General features: G+C 48.3%; 2 protein-coding genes across 2 annotated transcripts in view; one reads left to right on the forward strand and one right to left on the reverse strand.

The window, feature by feature from the left end:
* Positions 1–1340: 1340 nt before the first annotated feature.
* PDRG1 (p53 and DNA damage regulated 1) lies at positions 1341–7913 on the forward strand. The gene is made up of 5 exons (XM_019748497.2): positions 1341–1522; positions 3122–3197; positions 4233–4307; positions 6242–6322; positions 6944–7913. Exons 1-5 carry the CDS (start codon positions 1436–1438, stop codon positions 7024–7026), a joined length of 402 nt encoding a protein of 133 aa, XP_019604056.2. The 5' UTR covers positions 1341–1435; the 3' UTR covers positions 7027–7913.
* Positions 7914–9406: 1493 nt separating this feature from the next.
* The window catches only part of TTLL9 (tubulin tyrosine ligase like 9), a 37801-nt gene continuing 25512 nt past the window's right edge, over positions 9407–21695 (reverse strand). Inside the window, exons 11-15 of the mRNA XM_019748496.2 lie at positions 17818–17876; positions 16795–16991; positions 15157–15270; positions 13921–14045; positions 9407–10016 (exon numbers count right to left, since the gene is read on the reverse strand). Coding sequence (XP_019604055.2) covers positions 9940–10016; positions 13921–14045; positions 15157–15270; positions 16795–16991; positions 17818–17876 — 572 coding nt within the window. The 3' untranslated portion in view covers positions 9407–9939. The remainder of the gene's footprint in view (positions 10017–13920; positions 14046–15156; positions 15271–16794; positions 16992–17817; positions 17877–21695) is intronic.

Raw genomic sequence — 21695 nt, forward strand, 5'->3', positions numbered from 1 at the left:
ACCTGTCTGTACAAAGGTTATTGTGAAATTCAAGTAAGGCAAGGGGTGTGCAAGGGATTGGTCACAAGGGGCCAAAAGGGGAGAATAAAAAGCTGGACTTGGAGGCAACAGATCAGAGTTCTAACATCAGGTCCGCTGTCGACTTTTTAAAATCCTTGCTGCATTCTAAGCCTTGGTTTTTCCAGCTGTACAATGAGGGGTGTCGTGCGGGAGACCCTGCTCGCTGCGCCATTTGTCGTGCAGGGCGGCCTGCGGGGGTCTCTGGTCCCGCTCCCCACATAAGAACGCAGGATATGGTGAGGCCGAAAAGGAACACCCACGGAGCCATAGGTAGGGGAGCCATACCACCACGGTCTCACTGGAGGCTGGGCCCACTGGACGCCGACCTGCCGTCCACTTATCCGCCAACCGACCGACCGACGACTCTTCTCCACTCTCTCCTCTGTTCCTCTCTCTCGGCTCTCCTCGGCCCTCCTCTTCCGCTCTCTTCGGCTCTGCTCGGCTCCTCGGCAATCCTTCACCACCCGAGCCAGCACCCTTCCATGTGAGGCCGAGAGCCTGTAAACTACTTTCTGGGGCTCTGTCCCCACAAGGGGTTTGGGCATGATCTCTAGGGAACCCTCTGGTTCTGAACGGCAGCCACTTGCCACCTGCCTGCCTCTTCTTGGAGGTCCTCCCCGATCCTACAGCCCACATTGATTCGCTTCCCAGAATGTACAGAACTTCTTTTCTGAGCTGGAACTTCATTATTCACTGCCTATGGTTTTCCAGCCCCTTCCTTAGGTCTAGGTCAACTACTCCAGACACTGGGCCCAACACAGAGGTCAAAGTGCATTAAAAATGATTCCTGCCTCCTTCTGATCCTGTGGAAAGACAATGAGGGGGATTTTTATTAACCCTATTTTATAGGTCAGAAACTGAATGTATCAGAGATTAAATATAAGTCGCACTGCCGTATGGGCCACCTGGGTGTTCGCCAAATAGGGCAAGAATGGTTTGTTTCTTTCCAAAGCCCTATCAGTGCCTGCCAGAGTATATAATTATTTGTTTTGTCGTTAACTGTTGGTGTTTCCTACTAGGATGAAGTTGCATGAGGGCAGGGACTTTTGTTTTGCTCACTGCTGCATCCTCAGTACTTAAAACTGCCTGTCACATAATAGATAGGTGCTCAAGAAACATATGAGGGGAAGAGATTGAGGTCACACTGCGGACTGTGCTCTCCGGACCTGCAGGGGGCGCTCCAGCCCTGCCCCCAAAGCTGGGCCCCGCCTCTCGCGTTCGGCTGAGGCGCATGCGTTGGAGCCTGCGCGCCGCCGTTGGTTTTTTAATTGCGCATGTGTACTGTGCGTTCTCTCAGAGCGGCGCGTGCGCAAGCGGAGCTAGAGCAGACGTTGAGCGGGGTCTCGGCCCTGCGGAGTTGGAGCTGGCGGTTACGATGCTGTCCCCCGAGGCGGAACGGGTGTTGCGGTACCTGGTGGAAGTGGAGGAGCTCGCCGAGGCAGTGCTGGCGGACAAGCGGCAGGTGGGAGGCCCGTCCGCGGCGCTGGGGCCTGGGTTCGGCGGTTGGGGCCTGGTGACCAGCGCCGTGGGGAAGCGCGCGGGGTCCGGAATCTGGCTCCAGTACCTGCTGGCAGTGAGTGGACCGGGACTGGTGGTCGCTGGTTGTAAGGACAGACATAGGACAGTTGTGAGATAACGTGGTCGAACGCTTGGCACAGCACCGCGCTTCACCCATTTATACGGCACGTCTTAGGTGAGCGCCTGCTCTGTGCTAGGCATCCCCTCTCTCCATCCTTCCTCTGCCCCTTACCGTGCTCTCCGGATCCTGCTCCATTACCCCTTGGGGCGGTTTACCTGAACCCCTTTTTCAAAATGCAGTTCTTGGTACTCTCAGTGACTTGGGTTGCACCGCCCCAATCAAGGCCCTGAAGGGAGAAGAGGAATAGAAAAGAGGCCTGAGTGGTTTGTGATTGCGCAGGGGTGGGGACGCGGGAGGAACGTGAGGCCGGGGTCGTAGAGGGCCTCGTAGACCTGAACAGGAAGTTCGGGCCTGGTTCTAATTGAGGTGCCGGGTGTTTGAAGGGAGTTCGTGGGGGGCGGGAGGATGAAATCATTGGATTTAGGTTTTATTAATAAAAGGATCCCTCGGGCTGCTCTGTGGAGCACAGAGTGTAAGGAGGCAGGGGCCTGGTGGGGGCCAATTGCCACCACAGTCCAGGTGAGGGATGGGTTTGGACCTGGGCGGTGATGATGGAGACAGCGCATGGGGGAGAAATATATTTTGGAGATGGACTTATTCTTGATAATGGTTACATATAGGGGTGAGAGCTTAGGGAGGAGTCAAGAATGAGTCATGACTCTTCATCTCCAGTTAGAATGATTGCACGATTGGTGGGTCTGGTATTTACTTCGAGGGAGAAGACTTAGGAAGAGCTTATTCAACACTGCATCAAGGTGTACTGGGCGATAATAATAGTAGTTAAGATTTATTGAGTACTTACTGTGCTGACTCATTTTGCTCCTGGCTCAATGACTATGAGGTAGGTACGTGTCTCCAGTATAAATAGGAAGGTGGAATTGCACAGCACATAGCGGGCAGCAGGATTCAAACCTGGCTCTTCTGGCTCCAGAGCCAGCGCTCTCAAGCAGCACATTGTACCACCTCCTCACTTCCTTAGTAGCTGTTGTGTTGTTACCACCATCTCAGTGTCCCACCCCTGCTGATCCAGTCTGGTTGGGCTTCTCATGATATTAGTCAAGAATCAGCTGGAGGAGCTTGTGCAGGGAGAGGTTTCCACTCCCCTGGTGATTCTGAAATGCCCTAAAGCCTGAGAACCAGCACTCTAGTAGATAGTAAAAATTATCCATTTAGTTAACAGACGTTTTCCAGCACCTTCTTTAGGGGGAAGACACCTATACAAAGCATGGTCTTTAAAGATCTGAAAGCTAAGTGGGAGAAAACATATATTCACACATCAGCCCATTTTAGACAGGACACTGGAAGTAAGCCAGGAATAATGCCTTGTTGCCTCTGTTAGGTTTTAATAGCCTCTGGTCTGTTGTAAGGTGATAGGCTGGGGCAAGAGGTAACCACGTTCCCTCCTGCCTCTGAACTTTTCAGATTGTGGACCTGGACACCAAAAGGAATCAGAACCGAGAGGGCCTCAGGGCCCTGCAGAAGGATCTCAGCCTCTCTGGTAAGTCATGACTTCCTTGCTGCAGCCCAGGAGGCCTGTTCCGTTTTCCATCTTGTACTTAATAGAGAGACCAGGCAGGAGGCCACAGGTATGTGACACAGCCTGCCCGTGGAGATAGGGGAGAACATGTCACAGGTCTGACACTGTGGCTCAGGGTTTTAGCTGCTCACCTCCATGACAAGCCATTAGCTACTGGCTCACCAATGGCATTAGGGAAGTGCTGGGAGGTATAAAAACTGCGGTTCTTGCCCTTGTGTTCTACAGATGAGTAGAACAACATAAATACATAATTGAAAATTGTGAGGAAGTTGAACAAGGGACTAGACATGGGGTAGGTGTTGGAGGAGGGAATGGGGGCTCTTTAGAGGCCAAGTGGCTGTAACAGAGTAAGCATCGGGGAAGGGCATTTGATGAGGCTGGAAAAGATGGGCAGAGGCCAGGCCATAGTGAAGGGAAGTTTGAATTTTGTTTAAAGTGCATTGGAAAGTTTAAAACCTTCCAGTTGTTTCTCATCTCACCAGAGTAAAAGCCAGAGTCCTGCAAGACCCCATGTAAGCCAGACGCCCTTGAGCTTTCCAGTATCATCTCTACCCTCCCCCTCACTCACTGACTCCACTCTCACTGTTCTCCTTGCTGTTGCTAACACCTCAAGCACATTACTGATCTTTGCTCTTCCTGTTTCCTCTGCCTGGCTCACTCTTTCCCCCCATGTTTGCAGGACTCACATCCTCACTTTGTTCAAATCTCTGTCCAGATGTCACATAATTGGTGAAGCCTTCTTAAACCACCTGGTATAAGAAGTCCCTCCCCTACTCTGGCATTGCCCATGTGTCTTACTCTCTATAGTAGTTAGACTTGTCGGAGTCTGACAATGATACATCTTTGCTTGTTTATTCCTCCTCCTCCACTATGACTTAAGCTCTAGGAAGGCAGGAACTTTGTCTTGTTCTGCTGTGTCCTCAGCATCTAAAACAGTGCCTGGCTGGTAGTAGGTGCTCCGAAATATTTGCTGAAGGAATGCATTTGCCATTTCAGATGATGTGATGGTTTGCTTCGGGAACATGTTTATCAAGATGCCTCACCCTCAGACAAAGGAAATGATTGAGAAAGGTAAGGCCTCCTGGACATGGGTCAGGGACACAGCTGCCTTCCCCACCAGCTTTAGTCTTAACACAGAACTGAGAATCAGGCTTCCGGCAGCTTGATGAGACGCGCCTGTGTTAAAGGGTTCAGACTGATGTTGCTTTCAGTCCCTGCTCTGCCACTGAGTTATTTCGTCATCTCTAAAGCAGGGGGTGGGTGTTGGCGTGTCTCCAAAGCACAGTTGTTGTGAAGTTGAAAGAAAGCAGTGTGCGTGTCTAGCATAGTGCTTGCTTGTCTGTGAGGAACAAGTTGGACCACAAATAACAGAAAACCCAGCAAACTGAGGCTTAAGAGAATATAGTTCCGTTTTTCTCAGGTGAGAAGTCCAGAGGTCAGCAGCCAGGACTGGCACTATTTCAGCAATGCCACCGTAGCATATTCTCATGGTTGTACATCATTGCAGGCCTCATGTCCACATGCCAGGCTGGAGGGAAGGCAAAGGGCTTTCTTCCTATGCGGTCTTGCCTTCTGTTTTGGAAATAATGCCGTCCTCCTCAGGGATTTCCGCTCACATCTCTATAGCCAGAATGGTCACATGGCCACCCATAGCTGCAAGAGAGCCCGGCAGAGTGAGCTTTTGTTTTTACATCCCCTGCAAGAGAAACTGGGTTGAAAATGGGGGCTTGAGGAGAGTGAACGTCTAGGGTCTGCCACAGCCTGAGCACTCAACAGGTGTTACTCAGATCTCCACAACCACAATCCCTGAAGCTCTTTGGAGAAGCATCATAAAAGCAGAAAGTCAGTCTGCAAATCGGTCTTTAGCTGGGAAAAGGGCAGGTTATACATATTTTTCTCGCTCCTACCCTTGAAAATGTAAGGGCCAAGAGGACCAGCAAAGTTGCCTCTATCCCTGTTAAAATCAAAATTCTAGCAGAGGAAACTAGATCAGCTTGGAGAAGTTTCTGGCTGTTCTGTTGAAAAACATACACTAATATTATGGTTGTGAAATTAAGAGTTGTCCTTGCACTTGTGTGGTGAGCTGGAAGCTACTCAGGCTGTTTTCAGAAGGGGTCGCTTGCCTGGGTTCAGGATCTGGTCCTCAGCTTTCTTGGCACACAAATGTGGTCTTGTCACCAAACCTGGAGGCATTCTGGGACATCATTATCTCTATTTCTCAGGCATTGACACAGGCTAAACAAGCTCATGAGAGACTGGTTACTCATGTACATTAAGTAAAGCATTTTAAAACACTGAGTTGAACCATTGCCCAGGCCAGAAGGCTCTACTGGTCAGGGCTTCTCCCCATCAGAAAGCATGAAAGTATGTGGGGAAGACTAACTAGAATGTCACTCATGAGCAGGTATAATGGGTTGGGTGGCGTTAGTCATTTGCATCATTGAGCTTTTCAGCCTGCACTTCTCATAATGCAGTTTGTCTTCAAGTGCAGTCTTATTAGGATAAAATAACCTTTTCTAGTCACTGGCTAATTAGGTTAAGCTTGAGCATTCTGCTCACCCATTGATTGTTTAGGTCTGTCTGGTGTTACCACAGTTGTGCTTTTCTAAAAACCCCTCACCTTAATGGACTTGGTTTGTAAGTTTCCTCAGCCACCCATTTTCCAAGCAGCCTAGGGTAGGCTGGGTCTAGGTTCTTCATTTGGATTTTCCAGAATTTCACTCTAAGAGGGTGACCTAAAATCCTGATGTTGCCTTCCCTGTCCACTGACCAGCCCAGAGTACTTCGCATCATGAAAACAGGTCAGGTCCTTGGCTCACTCAGTGTTTGTGGCTAGGTCATGTCCCTTCTCGAGCCTCAGTTGGTCTCTGAAGTCCCCTTTCTCTCCTGAATGCTCAGAAGCCCTTTTGCTCAAGGGACCTGGAGAGAGGCTGGCATCCCAGATTCCCTTTGGGTCCGTCTGTCTGTAGTATAACCTCATCGGCGTTGCCCACCTCATTTTTCAGATCAGGATCATCTGGATAAAGAAATAGAGAAACTCCGGAAACAACTTAAAGTGAAGGTCAACCGCCTCTTTGAGGCCCAAGGTATTGGCCTGGGGGAGACTGAAAAGCAGGAGGGGAGAGAACCCTCAACACGGACTGGGAAGGGCAGGGGTGAAAAGCCCCTCCCAGGGGGCGATGGCCTGGGCAGCATGTGAGTGGCACTGAAGCTTGGGCAGTGGGCAGGAGTTGTTTCTAGCTGTCCCAAGATAGAACAGACAAGGAAGTTTGGGGGGTTTTCTTCTTGTCACAAGTTCTTTTCCAGGGATCTGGAATGGCCTGGGGTATCTCACATTATATGCCAGGGAGTGGTGTGGGGACCAGGATAGCTCTGACTGAGGGGACGCAGAAGGCCTCGGGCAGGTGGTTTAGGTCAGCTGAATTTCTAGGTAAACAAAACCACTGCAGATGGGTCACAGGTCTGGCAGAAATCGGGAGGTTTCTGGGTGGCAGAGTCAGGACTGCAGGTTCTTGGTAACGCAGGAGTGTGTGTCCATGTGCCTTGTTCAGTGCATTGCAGATTTGAGGCTCTTCCCTGTCAGACCTCAAGACCAAGTGTTTGGCAGCATGAATGCAGTGTAAGCCCCTTTCTTGGGCCTGACTCCAGGGCCAGTAGGGTGCACAGTGGAAGGCCCACCTCGCTGATGGATTGTCTTCTCCCTCTAGGCAAACCGGAGCTGAAGGGTTTTAACCTGAACCCCCTCAACCAGGATGAGCTGAAAGCTCTCAAGGTCATCTTGAAAGGATGAAACTCAAGAACCAAGATAGGGGACCTATGACCAGCATCCCCCCCTCCCCCCCCTCAGGGTTCATGGAGGACCCAGGACTCTCCAACCTTGAAACCTAAAAGGACAGGCTCTACCCTGTAAGGGGTCAGGCGTCAGGACTCCGGCCATGGCTCCTGTCCAAAGCCTCTTTGTCTGTCACACTTGGCTGCTCCGTGACGGTGGGAGGGAACCCTCAGCCTGCCAGTGTCTGCCGCCCTAACCACTGGGGCTGGGTGGACATAAGACCCATTGACAGGCCCTGGCAGCCACCAGTGGGTGGGTGGGGACCGCGTCTGTGGGGGTATGAGAATGACTGCAACAGACACTTCTCAACAGTGGCAGGCTGTTTAAATGGGCCCCGGGCAGGAAGAAAGGAGAGGGGGAAGAGTGGGAGCTTCATTCCACATTCCTCTCAGAAAGGGGGAGAGGCATTTCCAAGCAGCGTGTGTAACCATTGGAATAAAGCAGGAGGTTCACAGGTGGTTTCCGAACGAAGGTCAGAATCGCGGTGCATTGTGGTTTGCCACAGCATCTGTGCGGCAGACGCACCAATTCCCCCACTGCCTCCAGTTTTGCCCCTTTTCCTGCTTGTTCCCGGATGGAGCCGGTGCGTGCTGCCTGTCAGCCCCTCCGCAGCTGCTCTGCAGTCAGAAGCCTCAGTCCTGCACCAGAGACGGCTGAGGGCGCTGCCTCAGCCGAGTGCGCGTTCAGGATGCCCCTCCACCGCCTCTGGAAGCAGGACTGGGCCCGTGCTGCTCTGCGTTCCCGTCCGCCTTCCGTGGTCTCAGGTCCTGACGTGAATGTGCTGTGAGGGCAACACGGTGTCTCCTGTCCATTGAAGGCTCAATAAAGGTTACCTAGTGAATGGATAGCAGCTTCTAGTCTTTACCTCATTCAGTCCTTACCAGGGCACACCACTCACTCCCTGTAGGATCCGCCTGTGAACGGGCAGTGGTTCCTTGAAATAGGATTAGACGGGCAATAACGTGGCAATATGGAGAGGGCACACCACCGTTCCCCTGGCTCCCTCGGCTCTTGCCAATAGTTGTATTGGAACACAGGTCTTACGTTTTCTGTAAGAGAAGCCAGAAATTTTGGTTTTTGAGTTGAATCTTTTAAGGAGGGCGCAGCTTACAGTGGTCCATGCGGGGATCGAACCGGCAACCTTGGTGTTACCAGCACTACGCACTGACCCACTGAGCTAACCGGCCACCCCCAAATTTTCTGTCTTTTAAATATTGCTGACTAATTCAGAAAAAATTTTTAAACTTGGGTATTGGCTAAACAAAATACCTTACATAAGTCAAATTAGGCCCAGACTTATAATTCTGCATCTTCTTGGGGTTGTTTTTTTTGTAGAAATTGCTGTGTTTTTCTCATGATGGCCCTAAAAAGTAGGGAGATGGAATTGGAAACTAAATATCTGTCCACAGTAGACTAAAGGAATTGATAGCTCCGGGTAGTGAAATACTACACAGCAATAATAAAAAATAAGGGCGCTCCTCTTGAGCGCTGATTTAGAACCAGCTCCAAGACTAAGTGAGGAAAGCAAGGGCAGGACCGGTATCTGATAGGCTGGTGATTTGTATGCAGTCACTAATTATGTGCTTCCCTCGGCACAAACCGCATGGTTAGGGTGGACGGGAAGAACATGTCACTGTCATGTTGCGTATTTTTGAATATCATGTTTAAAAGGAAGGAGTTGCAGCATTTATTTTGGTAGCTAAAGTGGTGTGCCTGCCTGGCGCACCGTTTCTCCTGTCTGAACACTGCCCCTGCCTATCTGGCAAGGTGGATGCTGTGCCAAAAAAGCCAATCAGATTCTGCTGGAAAGGTGCGCCCCGCACCTGGGGCTGTTAGCTTGCCTTAGTCACAGGGATGGAAGGAAGTCACCGTGCCCTGGAGGCAGGAGACCCAAAGTGGCCGGGCTTCTGGACTTCTCAAGACTAACGTTCACTTCATGGCTTTGCCAGTATTTTCCTTCCCTGGGCAGTCAGGTTCTGCTGTTTGCAGCCAAAAGAAGTGTCCTAAGCAGGGAGAGTGGTAGAGGAAGATGCCTGGTGTCTTCCATTGAGCAGTCAGCCCACCAGCCCACTCGTGGTGTAACCCCTGTTAAACCAAAAGGAGGCATAGGAATGTGGAAAATGCAGAAATTTCTACTGGCAACCAACTGCCCAAGCCATCACCTTGCCTGCCAGCCCAAGGCTTTGGTTTATAAAGCTCAGTTCCCAGCCTACTTGAGGCACCCATGTCACCCATCTGGTTTAGATAAGTGCACCTTTGCAGGGACCTTCACTAAGCAGCTCTGCCTTCCTGGTCCTCACCTTGTCTGTCTGAGAAATGGGGATGCTCTGGCCTTGTTTTCAGGTGGTTGAGAGCTCAATGGGTTCCCCTGACATGCAAGGTCAAGGTATTACAAGGAGGGGAAGATGTACTTAGGGTTCAGTCCTCCTCCAGACCCCTAATAAACACAAATAACTGCTCCTGAACCCTTGCTCCTGGAGGATGCTTTCAGCACTGACCTGAGAGACATCAACAGGTCAGTCAGGAGGATGTGGCTGCAGCTGACAGCATCCCCTGAGCCAGACCCAGTGCCCAATGACTGAGTAAGGCCTGTGCTCATTTATTAGACATGATCTCTCTGGTGTAGCAGAACTTGCTGCGTTTGTCCTCTGAGCCTGATCACCAATCCAATCTGTAAGGTTAAAGCCCATTCAGCCCCGGGATGGGGTGGGGGAAACCAAGGGGCCTGGCGCAAGCAGCAAGGAGCAGCTGTGGCCCCGCCAGAGGGAGGGAGGCGAGTGATCTGAGGTGCTGCTGTGTTGGAAATGGAGTGGAGAGGGGACTGGCTGGCACGGCACCTCCCAGGGTCACTTTCCTCCCAGTGGCTGGGTATTAGCTGGAAGTTTTCTTGTGGCCTTGAAGGGAGCGGAATAGCTGTCTCAGCTGTTTTTTCCGATCATTGATGCAACCTGGAAGGGAAGTGGAATGAATATTGGCTGTGATGGCCTGTTCTTAGAAAAGGAGGTTTGAGGGGGTGGAGTGGCCTGTGCTTCCACTGTCTGGTGGGAAGAGGGGACAGCAGGAGCCATGCAACCATGGATGGCCTGCGGTTTGCATCCTGGCTCCACTCCTGAACTGAAACAGGTCATTTTCCATTTTGAGCCCCATTTCGAGTTTTCTCATCTGTAAACCAGGATACCTGTTTTATGGGATGAGTGTAAAGATCATCAATAGGAGGTAACATTCATTGGGGACGTACCTCAGGGACTGCTTCAGGTGCTCAGTGTAGATTAACTTGTTGAGCTCTCATTGGAATGATGTGTAGAAGAGAAAACAGTCTCAGAAGCTAAGTAATTTGCTCCAAATCACACAGTAAGTACATCTGGGGCTTGAACGCAGGCTATCCAGCTCCAGAGGTCAAGCTTTTAACCACTACCCCACACTGCCTTTCCTTTTGGCTTTGCTCAGTGAAAACGTATTTAAAGCTAGCACAGTGCCTGGCACCTAATAGGTTAAGTGTTAGCTTTCTCCCTTAGCCAATGCTCTACATCAGGCACAATTGGCTAAGAGATGAATCTTCCCCACAGCTGCCCCTACTCTCACGGAAGTGTGTCCCAGGCAGTTCATGCTGAGAGGCTGACACAGCTTCTGAGACACCTCCTCTCCCAGCATGTTCACGGCGTTACCTACTTCCTATTTGCTCTCAGAGCTGACCCTTGAGGCAACTCTGTTCATCACTGAATCTTGTGCCAGGCACACTGATGGCCCTCACAAATGCTGGTTGAATGACTGACCTGGCGGTGTCGGCCATCCTTCTCAGCCCCCCAAAGCCCCGCGCATGCCTCCTCAGCACTCACTGGTCATCAAGGCTTCACTGAGCTGAGAGCCCATTATCTGCAACCCCAGGGTTTTCTAAAGTAACCTCCATGGACCCTAGCTTTACCTGTAATTGGCTCATTTGTTACTCCCAAATCTTCACGTCCAATGCAAATCTCTCCTTGGAATTCTAAACTCATCTGAGTTACCTGCTGATCTTTGCACCGGGAGATCCCTCAACACATCCCTAAACTCGTCTCCTCAATACTCTTCCCACCCCCAGCAGCTCCTCATATTCACCACCATCCGCCCAGACACGCCACTGGAGACTTGGGAATTATTCTAGAGACTTCTGAAGCAGTGGCTGTCAACCTAGGCTGTGCTTTGAAGTCGTCTGGGAGCTTTAAAACAGACTGATGTCCAGACCAGCTGTATCTTTATCTCCCACAGACATCGGTCTCTTTTAAAGCTCCCATGTGATTCCAATAGGCAGCCAAGGTGAGAAACCACTGTTCTGAACCTTTGTTGTTTGAACAGGGCCCAGGAACCAGCAGCATGGATATCTTCGGTAGATTGTTAGCAGAGACAGCTGAAACAATTTCTCCCATTCCTATATGCACACCTCTCTGCAAGGTGACTTTGCCACCCCTCCCACCAAGAGGTGGAGTCTATTTCCTCACCCTGAGAATCTGAGCTTGACTAGTTTTCACTAATGGATTGTGGCAGAATGACATTGTGGGCTGTCTAAGCCTAGGTCTCAAGAGGCTTTGCTACGTTTTCTCTTGCCTTCTTAGAATCCTGAGACTACCATGTGAAGAGGCCTGCGCAGCACTGCTGGAGGACAAAAGGCCACCTAACAAGAGAGGCCCAGCTAACTGTCAACCACCACACGTGAATGAGGCTATCCTCGGCCATCAAGTCTCAGGAAATCTGCCAGGTGCCCGCAGCCCTATGAGTGACCCTAGGCAACACCTGAAGAATGAATAGCAAATAAGATAGTTGTTTTAAGCGGTGAGGTTTAGGGAAGGTTTATTACACAGTAACAGCTAACTAATGGAGCATCACCCTGAAGTTTGTTAGAATCTTGGGCCTCACTCCAGACCTACTGAATCATAGTCTGCATTTTAGTAAGATTTCCAGGTGATTCTCTGCACAGCTTGAAAGTACTTACTATACAGTATAGTCATCCTCCAACAACGCAATGTGGCAGACACTAGGGATATGCTGTGAAAAAGCCATTCACAAACCTCGACTCAACTTCCTCAAGGCAAACTACTTGACATCCCAGGCTTCCTTGCAGCTGGGGTGGCCATGTGGCCTAGTTCTGGTGGGTAAGATGTCAACAGAGCTCCTTGGGAGGGCTTCCCTTTTGAAATAAAGAGTCAAAGCTTGAAGGAAAGGCTTTGGCCCCAGGGCCTTCCTGTTTCTTCCTGCCTGGGACAAGGAAATAGTGTCTGGAGTTAGAGCAGCTACCTTGCAACCATGAGGCAACAAGCAGGAGCGCCAAGGCGACCTGCCAAGTATGGCAAAACAGTAAAAGGAAAGCTGGGTCCTTGGGGGCATCGTGCAGCCATCATGTCAGCCCTGTACGGCCAACCTCAAGACTTCCTGTGGCTCAAGACAAATCAATCCCTCTCTCTGTAGCTACTAGTTGGCTTTTTAGTTGTTTGCAGCCAAGCCCAATTTAAAACTTTTCATTAACAAAAGATTCCACAAACAAAATTGAAAAAGCAAATTACAGACTCAGGAAAATGTTTGCAAGTTTGACAGTGGTAATGTCCTCAACATATTAATATTGAAGGCCTTTATACATTTAGAAAAATGTAAACAACCCATTGAAAAATAGATAAAGAATGTGGACAGCTTACAAAAGAAGAAATGCAAATTTAAAAATCTGAAACCTCACCAGTAGTCAATGGAATGCACAAGTTGGTGAAGTTTTTCGTTTTGTTTGTTTTTTTAATTCAGAGCTGGCAAATTCATATAATCTTTCTAGAAAGCAATTTGGCTGTAATAAGGCCATCCCTTTGACCCAGTAATTCTACTTGTAGGAATCTGTCCTAAACAAACAGCCAGGTTTTGAGTCGAGCTGTATGTGAAAGGCTGTTCATTATGGCATTGTTAATAAAAGTAAACAACTGAAATCAGGCCAAGTGCTCTATTCTAAGAAATTGATTTAGCGAATTTGGCGTCTACACAAGCTGGAATATTTTGTTGCCATATGGTCTTTAACTGCTAAGGAACAGGAGAGCCGAGCAATTAGGCATTCAGGTTTTAGACTCAGATTAGAGTTCAAGTCCCGGCTCATCGCTTATAACCGAGAACTTAACCACGTTGTGTAACCTCTGGAGACCATTTCCGCATCTGTAAAATGATAATAAAAGCCTGAAACTGAAATGAGATAATATATGTAAAATACTGAGTCTGGACCTGACCAAAAAATGTTTCCAAAAGAGAGGCTCTTATTATTATTGTTGAATGACGTGGAAAATGCTATATGGGAAAGTGTGACTCAAAACTCCAGCCCAAAGCCAATTTTGTAAAAGAAAAAGTATGACTATATGCATTTTTGAAAAACTGGAAGGAAATACACCAGATTGTAAAAGATGGTTATGTCTGGATGGTTTTCTTTTTCCTTCTTTAGTTTTCAAATATTCTATAATAAGTGTGAATCATTTTTATAATCAGGAAAAATTTTCATTTTTTGAAAACACCAAGTTTAAGGTCAAGTCCTGAAGTCCTTAATTTCTCTTAGCATATCGTGGGAGGTGTTTGTTTGTTTGTTTTCCTATGTCTTTTGAAATCCACCTCCTGACAGATTAATATCTCTCACTATGTGCCAGGCAGGGTTCTAGGCACATATTGAGATAGAAACTATTTAATCTTCATTTTACAAATAAAGAACAAAGAGGTTAAGTCCTTTGCCCAAGGTCATACAGCTGATAAATTGTAGATCAAATGAAAACAGTCTAACCACTGTGCCAAGCTGCCTCCTAGATGACCTGGCACCTCCCATGACACATCCCTGGTACCCAGTCCCCACCTGGCCCCACATACCAAGGTGTGTGTTGGTCACAAAGTTTCCCATCCCTGACAGGTCCAGAGGCCCCTCTTCTCTGCTGACAGGGCCATCATTCCACATGAGGTCAAAGCCTCCCACTCTCTTCTCCCTTCCAGTGAGCCTGGACAGACAGGAGACACAAAGCATTAATGAAGGGGCAAGTGATGGGGCCCTAAGGCCCAAGCAGGTTCCTGATTCAGCCCTGCACCTTACTGGTTTCCACACGGTCAGAATTCCTTCTTTTGTCCATCTACTCTCTGGCTGTTTCCCAGGTGCCCATACAGGTCTCAGAGGGGTCATCCCCATTTTTGTCCCTCGGCTCTCACTCTCACCCTTAGTAATGTACACCTTCTTGTCCTCCCCAGATCATAAACTCTGTGAAGGCAGGGACTGCATCTGTCCTGTCCGTTCCTGTGTCCCCAGTGTGTGGTACAGGGCCTGGCACACAGTAGGGGCTCAAATGTTTGTTGAATGAATAAGTAATGATAGATATAGTAGACTTGAGATTCTGCCTACTGAGCATCCATTTCACCTTCTTTCAGCCTAAGGGTACACCTCAGTTTTACCTTTGAGAACCACTCCTTCCTCTCTCACTCATATGGCTCAGGTGGGGTTAACCCCACCCCCTGGGAGGTGGGCACAAGACGGCCTGGCCAATCAGAGTCACAATGATTGGTTTAGAGATGGGTATGTGACCCAATCCCCACCAATGAACAATGAGAGTCAGCCCTCAAACTCTTGCTGGAATGAGGGGGGGGGGGGAAGCTAATATAGAGGGAAGAGATGAGAGAGGGGGAGAGAGAAGGAGAAGGATAGGGAGAGAGAGAGAAGACCAACCAACACTGACTGAGCACCTGGATTCAGTCATTCCTGAAGTCAGACCCTGGATTTTTTCCATTATATATACATTGTTATAATAATATATAGTCTCCTATTGAGCACTTACTGCAGCTAGGCATTTGACAATAAATTATTCCCACAGTCAGGAAGTGTTGAGGAAATTCTGCTGGACCAAATCTCAGAAACTTGCTCTGCCCTGAAAGGGCTGAGTCCTTGGACCAGGCTCCAACCCTGTGTGGACATCTCCGTTTTTCCATCTATAAAATGGCAGGGCAGACCAGAGCTGTCTCTGAGGGCCGCTCAAGTCCCAAGGCTCTGAGTTCTCCATCTTCCATGGTGGGAGCCCCGGCTGTCATGCAGGGGGGTGTAGGAACAAGGCTGCCCTCCCTCACCTGGCCTCCATGTCCACGATGTGCAGGGTGTCTTCCAGGAGGCAGGTCTTGAGCTCATAGTCCTCCTGACTACTGGCTGTCAGCGATGGGGATGCATTGACCTCCAGGAGCCATCTGGGGAGGGAGGGGAGTGGAGAGCTTTACGGTTACCTGGTCCTTGGAACTCCTGGAATTTCACTGAGGGGCTAGATGAGGTACCTGGGCCCCACCCTCAATTCAATCAGAGTTTCCCTTTCCACTTTTCCATTAGAAGAAAGGTTTCAGTGGCTAAAATTTCTGAGAACAATTGTCACAAGCTTGAAATCCCCACGGGGGTTAGGCAATAAATGAGGCAAGCTGGTGGGGGTTCAAATGATTTTGGTGCCTTCACGTCTATTGTTGTTTTTCCTTCTTCCAATGGAGCTATGAATACAAGAAAACCTTCCCTTTCCTAGTGCAAGTCTGACTACAGATGGCACCCACTGCCCTGTCAGGGGTTGGGAAGTAATAGGGAGGGGTGGAGACTGGGGTGAACTGGAAAGAACATTCCACTGTCTACAGGGCTGGCTATGACCAGTTCCATGACAGTGTTGCCCTGTGCGAATGTGAGCCCAGAATTGCGAGATCATCTGAATTTTCCAGAAATGCCCCAAATCCAGATTTTTGTGTAAAGATCTCCCAATTTTTAGATGACTTTAAATGAAAACCAACCACAAACCATTCTGACAGCCAAACTCAAAGTGTGTGCAGATCAGAAGCAGCCCTAGGACCTCCAGTTTGCAACCTCTCGTTTTTTGCAACCTTGTCATTTACGGACAAGAACCTGGGGCACAGAGAGGAAGGGCTTACGCAGCAGGTCAGTGGGAGACTTGGGCCCCACTTTCCACTGTCCGCTGCCTCCTCCCAAGCCTGTTTCCCTCATCAGTGTCTACTCTAACGCCCGCAGCCACATCTTGTCCCAGGAGACAAAGGAGACTGACCTGCTGCTGTTGGAACCCTGTTTCCTCGACCCCCAGGCCCAACTGAGGTCTCGCTCTATGACTCGGACTCCTGGCTCAGAAAGCCCCTCAGCACCATACAGTGACGCTGGGGAGGGGCTGGGTCCAGGAGCTGCAGTGCCATCGGGGAGCAGCTCCGCCCAGGAGCTATGACCCCAGGCCGGGCCCTGCCCTGGACTTCTTATTGCTGGACCTCAAGCTCCCAGAACAGCCCCACTGGGCTTCCATGTGCTGCTGTATCTGTGAGGGCCATTGCTGCGGTCCTTGCACTCTCAGACTTATTCTATTTCTCGGCTCGGCCTCCTCATGGGCTCTGTAGGAGTGCACCCAATTCTTGGCGTGGATCACCATGATGCTCCCTTACGTGGCACTTTGCATGCCCAGAGCACCAGGGCTTACAGAGGGGAAATTCTTGTCTGGTACCAGGGTCGGATCCCTGACTCAGCAGATATTCAGAAAAGGCCTCTTAGTGCCAGGCATGGGGCTCAGGGCTCTACAGACAACACCTCATTCATTCCTCATAACAATGACCATTTTACAGATGGGCAAACTGAGGCACAGAAAAAGGAAGTGGCAGAGCTGAGCTCAAACCCAGGCAGTCTGGGTGCAGCGTGTGTAAAACGTCCCCCTGGCTCTCCAGGCCACTTGCCCACCCACTTACGGCTTGAGGTCCTGGTCTATGAGGATGTCATAGCCGTACAGCTCGAAGCAGTGCTTGTCACTGATGATCACCTTCTGAACGCTCTGCAGGCTCTTGATGAAGATGTTGTCCATGTCGCTGAAGAGTGTCTCCACTGCCTGGGGCCCGTGCTTGGACGCCAGGTACTGTCGGAAGCGCTGGAGCATCCACTTGCAGCCCTGAGGTGGGAGAGGGCGCCTCAGTTAACTGGGACTTGGCCTGATGGACCCTCCAACAATTACCATCAGCAGGGCCCTCAGGTTTGGACAAGAGAGGTGCAGCCCTGAGTCCTATGGTTAGAAGAAGCCCGAGTGAACCCCCCTTGTGGGATGAAGATTCTGTATTCCCAAGGGAATGTGTCCACCCAGAGCCTGTGTGTTTTTCTAGAGTACACAGCCTGGGTACCCATGATCCCAAATGCCCTGCTCAGGCCTCTTCCCTGGGCCCGCTTCCCGGGAACAGACTACACTGACCATGTGTGTACCCCAAGGCTCAAGGAGTGACCAGTGGGCTGTTCATGGCAGGGTGGGTGGTATTCAGGAGGCCCCTGCTCTATAGGATGGAGCCAGGAGAGGGAGAAGAAGGGGGCGGGTGTGAGCTGGGGACCTTTCCCTGTGTCTTAACTCTGAGAAGTCAGAGTTCTAAATTTGAACATGGCCTTGCAGGTTACTAGATAGATAGATAGATAGATAGATAGATAGATAGATAGATAGATAGATAGATAGATAGATAGATAGAGGCATATCTGTCAAGGCAGAAGGATAGGACAAATTTTGTGAAAGGGTGTGTTAGTTTGATTGTGACTTTTCAATATCTAGATGCATGTTGGGTGGGCCTCCATCTGTGCTTATGCCCTGGGCCTTGCAAACGGGAAGGGTGGGCCTAACCTCGCTGATGAACTATGAGCCCAATACGGACCTGTCCTGGGCTCCCCGGCACTTCTGCTTCCCTGCCCCAGCCAGCCCCAGACGCTGCACCCGGAGGGCAGAAGCCCAGCTCGCTCACCTTCTTGGGGTGGTAGTCGGGGGACGTCTTTTGCACTGCAACATTGGTGAGGTGAACATCTGGCAGAGGTTGATGGTCAAGGACAAGAAAGGCGTCTCTGCTCCATGCAGCCCCAGGAACCAAACTAAGGCCCTTGCTTGGGACTTGATGGGGAAGGTTATAGAACAGTCCAGAGGTCATGTGCGTGGGCTTTGGAGTCAGATGGGTCTAGGTTCAAATCCCGCCTGTGTCTTTACTGGCTGTGAGCCCCTGAGCGAGTCACTTAACCTCTCTGAGCCTCTTTTCTCACCTATTAAATGGGGGTACATATTGGTGTACTGACCTCATAGGGTCATTTGAACGATCAGGTACAATAATGTCCAGGAGCACCTCTCACAGTGCCTGGCATAGCTGATATTATGATTTTTCAGATCAAGAGGAGAGAACACTTTCTAACAAGTAGAAAGACTAAATTTAGAACAGCCATCTCAGGACATTCGGAACTCTCTGTCACTAAAGGAGTTTAGGCTGGGTGGCCACTTTGTAGGCACAGTGAAGTGATCCAGCTTGGGGATGGGCTCAAGATGGCCTTTGACGTCCCAGCTCTGAGAGGCTGCCTTTCAGTATCATCACCATTGTCACCACTGGTATCATTGGCAGCACTTTGTAACTTACAGAGCATGTTCACATCCATCATCTCATGTGTGCCTCGTCTCAAAGAAGAGACCTTGAGGCTCAGGGAGGTTAAGGGCCAGCCATTCAGAATAGCACCTCCTCAACACCGTCCCCCCGCCACAGCTAAGTAGGATGGGTCCCCCAAACCTCATGAAATGACCAGAAGATGCAACTTTCTCCAGGACTTACAGGGACAGTTTACATATGGGGAGTAGAGACTTTAGGTCACTGACCCTTTAGGTCTAATCCTTCTAAAACATATGTGTCTTTATGTTTGTAGCATATCAGATAGGGGAAGGTGGCTTCAGACTCTCGAGAGAAGGTAGGCATCCTCTTTAGCACCATTTTCTGAGAATGTCTTCTTTAGAGTGTTTCAAAGACTTTTTTTCACATTTGTCTGAGAGTTTTTCTGCCTTAATTTCAAAAGAATAAGCACATAACAAACCACTAAATAGGAAAAGAGCCCTTACGTTTGTGGTCAATTGATTTGACCATAGGCAATTCAATGGCGAGGGAAGAAGCATAGTCTTTTCAACAAATGGTATGGGGATGCCTGGATATCCACATGTAAAAGAACAAAGTTGACTTCTTCCGCAGACCACAGACAAAAATGAGCTCCAAATGGACCATGGACCTAAATATAAGAGCTAAAACTTTAAAGCTCTTAGAATAACATATAAGTCATTGCGACCTTGGATTAGGCAGACCTTTTTAGATGGGACACCAAAAGCACAAGAGACAAAAGAAAAAATAAATTGGACTTCATCAAAATTAGAAACATTTGTGCTTCAAAGGACATTGTCAAAAAGTGAAAAGGTGGGATACAGAAGATTTTTAGGGCAGTGAAAACACTCTGTATGATAAAATAATGATGGATACATGTCATTATACATTTGTCCAAACCTACTGAATACACAACCTTAATGTAAACTATGGACTCTGGGTGATTATGATGTGTCAATGTAGGTTTATGAATTGTAACAAATTGATGGGGGATGTTGATAACAGGGGAGGCTCTGCACCTTCCTCTCAGTTTTTCTACGAACCTAAAATTGCTCTAAAAAAGTAGTCCTAAAAAAAAGGACAACCTACAGAATGGGAGAGAATATTTGTAAGTCATGTATCTGAGAAGGGAGTAGTATTAAAAACACATAAAGAACACTTACATCTCAACAATTAAAAAGACAAATAATCCAATTGAAAAATAGGCAAAGACTTTGAGTAGACATTTCACCAAAGAAGATTTACAAATGGCCAAGAAGCAAACGGAAAGATGTTTAACATCACTAATCATTAGGGAAGTGCAAACCCAAACCACTTCACATCCACTAGGGTGGCTATAATAAAAAGGATAGATGATAACAAGTGTTGACAAGGATATGTAGCAATTGGAATCCTCACATCATCCTGGTGGGAACGTAAAATGGTGCACTGCTTTGGAAAACAGTCTAGAGGTTCCTCAGAAAGTCAAACATAGAATTACCATGTGACTAGCAATTCAACTTCTAGTCTATATCCAGGAGAAATGAAAACATATGTCCACACAAAAACTTGTCCATAAACGTTCACAGCAGCATGATTCATAATAGCCAGAGTGAAAACAACCCCAATGTGCCTCCACAAATGAATGCAAAAATAAAATGTGCTACATCCATACAATGGAATATTATTTGGCCATAAAAAGGAATGAAGTACTGACACAGGCTACCACATGAATGAACCTTGAAAATGCTAAGCTAAATGAAAGAAATCAAACACAAAAGACCACATATTGTATGAATCCATCTATATGAAATATCTGAGATAGGCAAATATATAGAGATAGAATGTGGTTGCATAGGGATGGGAAGGGATTTGAAAGGAAATGGGAAATAGAACCTAATGAGTACAGGGTTTCTTTTGGGGAGTCACAAAATTGTTCTAAATCTGATTGTAGGACTCGAGGAGTTGAACTGGCAACCTTGTGGTTGCGAGCCCACTGGCCCATGTGGGAATCGAACCGGCAGCCTTCGGAGTTAGGAGCTCAGAGCTCTAACCGCCTGAGCCACCATGTCCTCTCAACCACAAGGTTGCCGGTTTGACTCCCACAAGGGATGGTGGGCTGTGCCCCCTGCAACTAGCAACGGCAACTGGACCTGGAGCTGAGCTGCGCCCTCCACAACTAAGATTGAAAGAACAACAACTTGATTTGGAAAAAAGGCCTGGAAGTACACACTGTTCCCCAGTAAAGTCCTGTTCCCCTTCCCCAATAAAATATTTTTTAAAAAAACGGATTGTAGTGATGGTTGTGTGAATCTGATAAAAAGCGTTGGGCTGTATGCTTTAAGTGGGTGAATTATGTGGTATGTGAACGTATCTCAATAAAGCTGTAATTAAAAAATAGGAAAAGAGGATGTTCAAGCAAATTGAGTTATTGGCTTAACAGGGGACCTCGCCCCCTTGTGATGGAGGAAGCGATGTTTCCAGCACTTCACACGGTGCTCCTTCCTTCAGGGAGGAGAAATCAGGGACTTCCCTCTCTTCGGGGGAGAAGCGAGAAGGGGGCTAAGAGAAGAGAGTGGGTAACTGGTCAGCTGACCTCAGAGCCTCCCTGTCTCCACAGCAAGACCTGAAATCAGGTTCCATGGACCAAACGGCCAAGTAGGAAAGAGTAAACGAACAATTCAAACCAATCCATAGAGAAGTGGAATTGATTAGCTGTGAAATTTTCGAGGGGAAAGAATTTTCTTAGCTTAGAAATCACAAAGAAAATCAGTGGATAGAGTCAGCTATGTCAAAATAAAAATAATCAGATGTCAAGGCAAAAATGAAAGGCAAACATGACCAGAGAAAAGATTTGTAGCAAATATGACAGGCTGATGTTTTTGTCACATGAAAATCCCGTATGAATTGTTAACAATAAAATTTTATGACCCTAATAAATAAAGGATAGGAAAACATAAAAGAGAAAATATAACTGGTAAAAGACCATCTTGGAAAACGCTCAAAGTTTCTAGTAATAGAATATATACAATTTTAAAGGGATGTAAATGGGAAAAAATGTAAATTGGAAGAGACGGAAATTCTAAGGCAAACCCTTCCTTCCCCATGAAGTCATTTACATGTTTTTAAACCTTTTTATTTGGAAAAACTCAAAACTCACGGAGTAGTTACAATATTGGTATAATGAGTGCCTGTAAATGCTTCACCTAGATGTGCCAATTGTTTCAGAAATGACTTTAAAA

The sequence above is a fragment of the Rhinolophus sinicus genome, linkage group LG13 (assembly GCF_036562045.2).
Source record: "Rhinolophus sinicus isolate RSC01 linkage group LG13, ASM3656204v1, whole genome shotgun sequence".
NCBI lineage: Eukaryota > Metazoa > Chordata > Mammalia > Chiroptera > Rhinolophidae > Rhinolophus > Rhinolophus sinicus.

Excerpts from the sequence above, each read along its gene's own strand:
- PDRG1 (XM_019748497.2), top strand. The coding sequence starts at position 1,436 with ATGCTGTCCCCCGAGGCGGAACGGGTGTTGCGGTACCTGGTGGAAGTG. Across the intron at positions 1,523-3,121 it reads TGCTGGCGGACAAGCGGCAG|ATTGTGGACCTGGACACCAA; the intron begins GTGGGAGGCCCG and ends TGAACTTTTCAG. Across the intron at positions 6,323-6,943 it reads CCGCCTCTTTGAGGCCCAAG|GCAAACCGGAGCTGAAGGGT; the intron begins GTATTGGCCTGG and ends TTCTCCCTCTAG.